This window comes from Nansenia antarctica (assembly GCF_963989245.1).
Source record: "Nansenia antarctica genome assembly, chromosome: 3".
Lineage (NCBI taxonomy): Eukaryota > Metazoa > Chordata > Actinopteri > Argentiniformes > Microstomatidae > Nansenia > Nansenia antarctica.
This window is the reverse complement of record NC_137688.1, coordinates 32,762,741-32,772,740: the sequence shown is the minus strand read 5'-3', so window position 1 is coordinate 32,772,740 and position 10,000 is coordinate 32,762,741. Positions and strand designations below refer to the sequence as shown.

The window sequence follows — 10,000 nt, the reverse complement described above, 5'->3', positions numbered from 1 at the left end:
CAGTCCATTTACCATTTACCATTTACCAGGGAGAGAGAGAGAGAGAGATGGGGGAGAGATAGAGAGAGGGAGAGAAACAGACTGAGAGAGAAAGAGAGAGAGAGATGGAAGACATTGAGATGGGGAGACAGAGAGAGACAGAGACAGAGAGACAGAGACAGAGAGAGAGAGAGAGAGAGAGAGAGAGAGAGAGAGAGAGGGGCAGAGGGCGAAAGAAACTGAGAGAAAAACAGATAGAGAGAAAGAGAAAGAGAGATGGAAGACAGAGAGAGATGGGGAGAGATGGGAAGAGAGAGAGAGAGAAATGGAAGACAGAAAGAGATGGGGAGAGACAGAGAGAGAGAGAGAGAGAAAGATAGAGAGAAAGATAGATAGAGAGAAAGATAGAGAGAAGGAGAGAGGAGGGAGGTGAAACTCCAGCACAAAGTTGCCTTCGGTCGAGAGGGAAAAGCCAAAGCCGGTCTCCATGGTAACGCCAGGACGGATGCGCCCAATTAATGTGCTGTTTTTGAGCGGAGGTCAGAGATCGCCATGGAAACACGCTGAGAGACACAGCTGCTGGTTGTCTCTGTGACAACGGCCCCTTTGAACTTTGAACTTTTAAACTTTAGTTAACAAAACAAAAAAACACAGGCCGAGACATCTTCCTGCAGTACATATATATATATATACAGTACATATATATATATATATATATATATATATATATATAGATAGATAGATAGATAGATACCTTAACCCTAACCCCAACAGCTAGATTCAAGGATTGGGTTTTAATTGGCTAGGCTAATTGGCTAATTGGAGTAGCCTTGCGAACAGTCTTCGACCATAAGCAGTGATTAAAATATGCTATCTTCAAGAAACCCTTTTCTGCAAAACAGAAACATAATTATAAATGTTATATGACTAAAATGTCGGACTCTGAAACGCTATTCTAATGCAAAACGGAAACATAATTATAAAAAGTTATATTGCTTAAATGTGCTACTCTAAAACACTATTCTGACACCAGGTGTGTGTAGAATATTATTAACAACCGAACCAGAGACTGTTTATACTAGATAAACAGTGCCCTGCATAAGTAATGGGACAGTGAAGCATTGTCTTTCTTATTTTTTTTACAATTACTATGAGGTATAAGTAGAGATTCTCTGCTATAAATACGTGGTATTTGTGTACGTAGTTAGTTTCACCATTTTGAAATGACACTACACTTTAGATGTATAGTCCCCCCTTTTCACTGTCCTTTTCCTTATGCATATGCATGACTGGAGTGGGAGGTTCTACGCAGGCTGAGACACAGACAAACAAAGTGTCTTTTTAAGCCATTACAACTTTTAATGATCAAATGACGGCACAAAATGTGCCTACACACTTCAGTGATGTGAAAGAAGAAAGGAAACGTTGCTAATGTGGATCATTCTGGACTGAGTGGAGTTTTTTTGTGGAGTTTTTAAGTGGAATGGCTTCATTTAAATCGGTCTTGACAGAAGACTACTCTCATGCGATGTTGCAATACTCATGTCTGACTTCCACCTGGCAGAGTTCTGTTCCCCAGCGTCAGCATTCTGAGAACCTGAGAATGTTTTATTTCCAGTGTTCTATCTGTTCTGTCTCTCAGTGTTCTATCTCTCAGTGTTCTATCTCTCAGTGTTCTGTCTCTCAGTGTTCGATCTCTCAGTGTTCTATCTGTTTTGTCTCTCAGTGTTCTATCTCTCAGTGTTCTATCTCTCAGTGTTCTATCTCTCAGTGTTCTGTCTCTCAGTGTTCTGTCTCTCAGTGTTCGATCTCTCAGTGTTCTATCTCTCAGTGTTCTATCTCTCAGTGTTCTGTCTCTCAGTGTTCTATCTCTCAGTGTTCTATCTCTCAGTGTTCTGTCTCTCAGTGTTCTGTCTCTCAGTGTTCTGTCTCTCAGTGTTCTATCTCTCAGTGTTCTGTCTCTCAGTGTTCTGTCTCTCAGTGTTCTATCTCTCAGATAGAGGGTGTCTGCCAGTGGTTTGGATCAGTCGGTCTGTAACTGGTTTCATAATTACCTGCAGGACAGGACTCTACGTAGGACAGCAGATGGAGCAGCAGTCTCAATATTAATAAAGGTGTTCCACAAGGATCAGTTCTCGGTCCACTGTGTTTACCATTTTTTTTTCTCGATAATGTTGGTTTGTCCTTACACGACTGTAAGTTGTATCTTTATGCTGATGATACTGTTGTCTACTTCTGTGGCCCCTCAGCTCAGCAGGCTATTCATGACCTTTAGCAAGGTTTTGATTCTATTAAAAAATCGCTTGTTGATCTTGAAGTTGGTGCTGAATGACTTATAATCTCTCATTATAAATTATAATTATAATCTCTCATTATAAGTACCTGGGCATTTGTATTAAGGATAAACTTACCTTTAAAACTCTTGTTGAAAAACTGTTAAAGTATAGTAGAGAGTTTTATAGAAATAAATCCTGCCTCACCTTGGAGAATAGGAGGAGTGTTGTCCTTGACAACGGTGACACGATTTACCTTGAAAAGCGGTTTAACGCTCTGCGGTTCATTTCTAGGGGCAGTTTCCACCATTGTCTTCTGTATCAGTCTTTGGGTTGGGAGTCTTTGACCTCGAGAAGGGATTATCTTTGGATGTATATTCATGTATATGCATTAGTTCTTTTGAAACTAACCAATTTACCTGACATCATCACCTAACATGGCGACCTTGTGGCGATCAGGCACGCTCACGGAACAGAGGGTTTTAATGTCCCACGGGTTTCTACAGAACGACCTACAGGATGCCATGGACCCTCTGATGCCGTTTGGTCACTTCACCGGATCTGTTCAGATCTGATTTCTGTACTTGTGGTTTGCGTTGTGTCTTTTTAATGGAGGTGTTCTTGTAAACTATGTGTTTTGTTTTGTTTGAAACGGCTTCTTATAACTTATTGATTTTATTTGATTATGTTGTTTTTCTTCTTCTATCTGTGTAACAGGGCCCTGCTGAATAAATACATTTTAAATATAACATAACAATTTCTGGGCACGATATCAGACTAATTAAAGTACCGCTTTTATCTCAGGAGCGCCCCCTAGAGGTACAATTCTGTATAATGTATATTTAAGCAGGTTCCTACCACACAGTGATGTGCAATGTAGCTTTTGGCTCAAGGGCACCCATAGAGGCACAATCATGTATAATGTATATTTAATCAGGCTACTAATACATAATCTATCTGACTAATTAGAGAACTATTCTAGCTCAAGAGCACCCCTAGAGGCACAATCATGTATAATGAATATTTAAGCAGGTTTCTACCACCCAGTGATGTACAATATAGCTTTTAGCTCTAGAGTGCCCCCTGGAGGTGCAATCATGTATAATTAATACTTAAGCAGGCTTCTACCAAAAACTAAAAACTAAAAACATCTTTTTAATATTGCCTTTAAATGACTAAATAATTAAATTATGATTATATAATGATTAAAGCACTTTGAACTACAATGTTTGCAGGAAAAGTGCTATACAAATAGTTAAGTTAAAGTTATTATTATTATTATTATTATTATTATTATTATTATTACCACACAGTAATGTACAATACAGCCTTTAGCTCTAGAGCGGCCCCTGGAGGTAGACTCCTGTATAATGTATGTTTAAGCAGGTTCCTACCACACAGTGATGTAGTCGTAGATCGGTTCGGTGCTGAGCACGGTGAAGTTGATGTAGATGCCGTTGCCGGGGGGAACCCTGACGCTCCACACGCAGTCCTGGAAGTTGGGGTACTCCTCGGGGTGCCCAGGGGAGTAGATGGTCCCGTTCATGGACGTGATGTTACCGCCACACAGAGCTGGGGGGGGGGGGGGGGCAGGGAGGGAGGACGTACAGGTGAGAGCATGTTTACACCTGTGAGATCTCGCTTATAACGGGTGAGATCTCGTTTATACTGGTGAGATCTCGTTTATTACAGGTGAGTTATTGTGTATTTGAAGCGATTCCTCATTCCGTTCTCATTCGCTCCCGTCCTCCCATCCTCCGCTCTACCTCCACGGCCTCCCCTGAGTGACAGTAGCACACCCCTCCGCCTCAAACCCATCCTACTAGCTCTCACGGCTCTAGGCTAGGTAGGCTAGGTAGGCTAGGTAGGCTAGGTAGGCAAGGTAGGCTACCTTCGCAGCGTGGCACCGGGTGGTTCCAGTTGCGGCTGATGCCATGCAGGCAGGTGAGGGAGGCCTCGCCGATGAGGGAGTAGCCCGGCAGACACTCGAACGACACTGTCAGCCCCACGCTGAAGTCACCGCCGATCACGATGCCATTCCGGAACGGCCGCGGGTCAGGGCAGCTCTGCAGCTGGTAGGCTGCAAACCAACCCATGAAAAATCAATCAAACAATCAATCCACGACCAATAATCAATCGACCAATCAATCAATCGATGATCAATAATCAATCAATAAATTAAACGATCAATGGATGACCGATAATAAATCAATCGATGGTCATTAATCAATCAATCGATCCATAACCAAAAGTCAATCAAGTGATCAGTCCATTTATCTCTGTTCTCTCAGTGTTCTGTCTGTTCTACCTCTCAGTGTTCTGTCTGTTCTACCTCTCAGTGTTCTGTCTGTTCTACCTCTCAGTGTTCTGTCTGTTCTACCTCTCAGTGTTCTGTCTGTTCTACCTCTCAGTGTTCTGTTTGTTCTATCTCCCAGTGTTCTACCTCTCAGTGTTCTGTTTGTTCTATCTCCCAGTGTTCTACCTCTCAGTGTTCTGTTTGTTCTATCTCCCAGTGTTCTACCTCTCAGTGTTCTGTTTGTTCTATCTCCCAGTGTTCTACCTCTCAGTGTTCTATCTCCCAGTGTTCTACCTCTCAGTGTTCTGTTTGTTCTATCTCCCAGTGTTCTACCTCTCAGTGTTCTGTTTGTTCTATCTCCCAGTGTTCTACCTCTCAGTGTTCTATCTCTCAGTGTTCTACCTCTCAGTGTTCTGTTTGTTCTATCTCCCAGTGTTCTACCTCTCAGTGTTCTACCTGTTCTATCTCTCAGTGTTTTGTTTGTTCTGTCTCTCAGTGTTCAATCTCCCAGAGTTCTACCTCTCAGTGTTCTATCTGTTCTACCTCTCAGTGTTCTATCTGTTCTATCTCTGTGTTCTATCTCAGTGTTCTACCTCTCAGTGTTCTACCTGTTCTATCTCTCAGTGTTCTACCTGTTCTATCTCTCAGTGTTCTATCTGTTCTATCTCAGTGTTCTATCTCTCAGTGTTCTACCTGTTCTATCTCTCAGTGTTCTATCTGTTCTATCTCAGTGTTCTATCTCTCAGTGTTCTACCTGTTCTATCTCTCAGTGTTCTATCTGTTCTATCTCTCAGGGCCGGTTTCACAGACAAGGCTTAAGCCTTGTCTCTGAAACCGGCCCTCAGTGTTCTATCTCTCAGGGCCAGTTTCACAGACAAGGCTTAAGCCTAATCCTGGACTAAAAAGCATCTTCAATGGAGATTTTACATTGAAAGTGTGATTTAGTCCAGGACTAGGCTTAAGCCTTGTCTGTGAAACCGGCCCTCAGTGTTCTATCTGTTCTATCTCTCAGTGTTCTATCTGTTCTATCTCTCAGTGTTCTATCTCTCAGTGTTCTATCTCTCAGGGCCGGTTTCACAGACAAGGCTTAAGCCTAATCCTAGACTAAAAAACATCTTCAATGGAGATTTTACATTGAAAGTGTGATTTAGTCCAGGACTAGGCTTAAGCCTTGTCTCTGAAACCGGCCCTCAGTGTTCTATCGGTTCTAACTTTGTTCTACCTAACATAGCATCATTTTTCAAATCTTTATTAATAAGTAATTACAGAAAAAGTAAATGACATTTCTGTCATGACTTCCGCATTTACGAGAGAGTCGGAATGTGACGCTACCAAGCGGACCAATCACAGTTCTTATAGATAACTTTACATTAAATATGTCTATCATAAATATAATTTAACCCCAACGAACAGCCATGGGGCTCCCTGTAACTAATAATTTATTTCTAAATAAACAGGATTGTACATCTCGTAAATGTGAATCGCGCTCCTTATAGGAAGGCTGTGCCTGACGCTTCCATAGGGCGCTCCGTTGGAACGGTGTACTCAAAGCGGCATAATAGCGTTTTTTTGTTTTGTTATGCTTGTTGTAAATAAAAGTTCTATGATGCATTGAAATGACATTAAACTAAGATAATACGATGGTTATCATAGTTTTTCAGATCTTAATTAATAAGTAATTACAGAAAAAGTAAATGACATTTCTGTCTTGGCTTCCGCATTTTGACCTACGAGAGAGTCGGAATCATATCGGAATCATGTGCTACCAAGCGGACCAATCACAGTGCTTACGGTTGCGTAGGCACTGCCGCGTAGTTACATTTTTGGAGAGGTGCGCGTCAACCTATGCCGTAGCCTACGCAAGCTACGGCGTAGGCTTGCGTAGCGAAGTATAAATTGGGCTTTACCCTGGTAGGTGATCTGAAAGCCCGGTTTGTTCTGGGAGTAGTCGCTGTGGAAGAAGAAGCCGGTCTCGTGGGTGGTGCTGAACAGAGACTTGGGCACCTGCGGCCCGCTGAAGCGGTCGATCACCGTGCCGGTCTCCACGTTCCCACTGCGGATCTCCAGGTAGTCGTGGATGGCCTCCGTGGAGAAGTTGAGGAACTGGAGGTGGATGCCTGGGGGGGGGGGGAGACAGGTAAACATCTAGATCTACCTGGGGGAGCGACAGGTAAACATCTAGATCTACCTGGGGGGGGAGACAGGTAAACGTCTAGATCTACCTAGGGGAGCGACAGGTAAACGTCTAGATCTACCTGGGGGGAGCGACAGGTAAACATCTAGATCTACCTGGGGGGGCAGACAGGTAAACATCTAGATCTACCTAGGGGAGCGACAGGTAAACATCTAGATCTACCTGGGGGGGGAGACAGGTAAACATCTAGATCTACCTGGGGGGAGGGACAGGTAAACATCTAGATATATCTGGGGGGGAGACAGGCAAACATCTAGATCTACCTGGGGGGAGCGACAGGTAAACATCTAGATCTACCTAGGGGAGCGACAGGTAAACGTCTAGATCTACCTAGGGGAGCGACAGGTAAACATCTAGATCTACCTGGGGGGAGCGACAGGTAAACATCTAGATCTATCTGGGGGGGGAGACAGGTAAACATCTAGATCTACCTGGGGGGAGCGACAGGTAAACATCTAGATCTACCTAGGGGAGCGACAGGTAAACATCTAGATCTACCTGGGGGGGGAGACAGGTAAACATCTAGATCTACCTGGGGGGGGAGACAGGTAAACGTCTAGATCATCGTTTCTCAACGGGGGCGTTCAGACAACATCGGGGGGCGCTGGAGCAGATATTTTAAAAAGGGGGGCGTTGAGGTGTTCTTGGGGGGCGTTCGCGCATTAAGTATTTTTCTCATGAAAAACAGCTGTGTTATTACGGGCACATTCGTAAATGCACGTTAGCTGAATGTCGATACACGATGAACGGTCAGTTCGCTCGGACAAACCGTGTTTCGGTCGACTGTTCGACCCTGCTGGCTGCCTGTCCCGCCCTAATGCGAGCCACGGCCGCTGCTATTGGTTGATAGAACGACATGTAGAAATGTGATTGGCTGAGCGGGAAGCCTTTTCTAAAAAGCTGCTAGTTTGGTTGCAGTGCGCCGTAGAGCCCTACACGTGCCCATCTCTGAGCGCTCTGAACTTGGCCGGGCTCTGTGATGCAGACACACGTAGCTCAGCGCCCAAAAAAATAAAAGTGAGAGTGTCATCAAGAAGATGAAGCTAAAAACTCAGCTAGCAAAGGCAGAGCTTTTGATAGTTTCCAATGTGTCTGGGTAAGCTACATTGTAGAAGAATCTTGACAGTTCATGTACAGTGCAGAAATTGCAATACTATGCTAGTCTACGATACGATTTGAAAAAAAATATCTGGCCGCCAGTTGGGGGGGCACCAGCACGTCTGTGGGCGGGCCTGGCCCCCTGAGGCCCGCCCATAGTGACGGGCCTGGTGTGTGTGTGTGTGTGTGTGTGTGTGTGCATGTGTGCGTGTGTGTGTGTGTGTGTGTGTGTGTGTGGGGTCACGTACCAAAGCCGATGGGTAGTTTGACGGTCCACGTGCAGTCCAGCCCGCTGGGGTAGTTGCCAGGGAAACCAGGGCTCAGGATCACACCACTGACGTCTGTCATCCACCCCCCACACTGGGCTGAGGACACACACACACACACCCACACCCACACCCACACCCACACACACACACACACACACACACACCACACCCCACACACACACACACACACACACACACACACCCACACACACACACACACACACACACACACACACAGACACACACACGTTACTGAACCATCCCATGTTCTTTTATTTATTAAAGCCTCTTCTGGAGAAACTGCGTCACACTACAACTCAACTTCCCATTTTCATCATTATTCATGATTTACATTCATGATTTACATTCATGATTTACATTCATGATTTAGGTGAAAACATGGACTGACAGTGAGAGTGGAGAGGTGACAGTGGACAGAGGAGAGTTCTTTAACGGGTTTCATATTCGAAAATAATCTGTGTCGTTTTAAAATGTTAAAACCCCACTGTATTAATACTCTGCACTGAGGGGGGTGTGCTCCCCACTGTATTAATAATACCTGCCACTGTTAAAGACCCTCACTGGAAGAAAAACCTTACTGAAAGATGAAAAATGAATAAATCTGAAAACATATTAACGACAGTTGTTCACACAGTGTGACGATCATCTCGGCATCACAGTCAGAGGTGCAGATTTCTATCGTCAGCTTTGCTTCGTGCTCTCCGAAATAATCTTTGTGGGAAAAAAAAGTACATTCCCATTACCCTCGGTTACGGCGCGAAACGCTTTTTCTGACATAAAGATAGATTAAAAAAAAGTTTCCGAGCTTCAGCGGGGACTATTTAGAACATTTGGCTGGGAGACAGAGACGCTGGTTTTATTGTTCAGACACTGGAGGGGAGGAGAAGAGAGACTCTGTCTTCTTACGTTATTTGTGGAGGTAAACAAGTCATTCTGCGAAATAAAACGAAAACGATTAAACAGTGGAACAGAGAGATTAAAGCCGCCGGTCTCCAGTCTCCAGACTCCAGAGTTAAGTTAATTCAATCTTGTTTAACTAATTGTTTTCTAATTCTAACTAATTGGTGGTGTAGCTGTGGCTATCCTGGCCTGAAGCATCTGGGACTTAAGTTTCACTTCACTGGGCCCCCGCTAGCAGCCCCCGGTAGCAGCTCTGTTCCCCCAGTAAGCAGCTCTGGGCCCCCGTTAGCAGCTCGCGTCACATTCGAGACCCTGGTGCTCGCCTACCAGGCAGCTGGGAACGGTCCCCAAACCCTTGCCTGATCACTCCGCTTTTTCCACCTGGGCTGGCTGCCTGGTACTGCTGCCTCTACCTGGATGCAGCAGTCACGCTATTTGGTCACGGCTTTTCACTGGCCTTACATTTACATCTATATTTTTGGTATCTAGCAGACGCCGTATTCCAAAGCGACTTACAATCAATACATTTGACTAAGTAAGTGCATCATCAATCAACCAGTTGGAGCAGGAAAAATAATCTAGGCCAGGCCAGGGGCCATTGGCAGTCGTCGTGCTAGGAGAAGAAAGGGTTAGAAAAGAGCGAACATGTTTTTTATTTTTTTTATTTTTTTATAGTAGACACTGGATAGACTTTGAAGTGAAAGTGGGTAGTATAAATCTCAGGAGAAAAAGTCGGGGGGGGGGGGGGGGCTGAAGCAGGTGTCTCTGGAGATACAGTGCAGGGGGGTAGTAGATGTCTCAGGAGGAGCAGTTAAGGTGTAGCCTGAAAAGATAGGTCTTCAGTCTCCGACGGAAGATGGGGAGTGACTCAGCAGTTCCGACGCCCCGCTGGTGGAGCGAGCTTCCACTGCTGTCAGGACTGCAGAGTCACTACCTATCTTCTGCCGTAGACTGAAGACCTCCATCTCTT

At 44.6% G+C, this 10,000-nt stretch overlaps 1 protein-coding gene across 1 annotated transcript in view; it reads right to left on the bottom strand.

Annotated features, from left to right (window-relative positions):
• LOC308153999 (CUB and sushi domain-containing protein 3-like) overlaps positions 1-10,000 on the bottom strand; it is a 504,776-nt gene that overhangs the window by 107,822 nt on the left and 386,954 nt on the right. Inside the window, 4 exon segments of the mRNA XM_080527180.1 lie at positions 3,647-3,824; positions 4,144-4,332; positions 6,456-6,665; positions 8,089-8,205. Coding sequence (XP_080383306.1) covers positions 3,647-3,824; positions 4,144-4,332; positions 6,456-6,665; positions 8,089-8,205 — 694 coding nt within the window.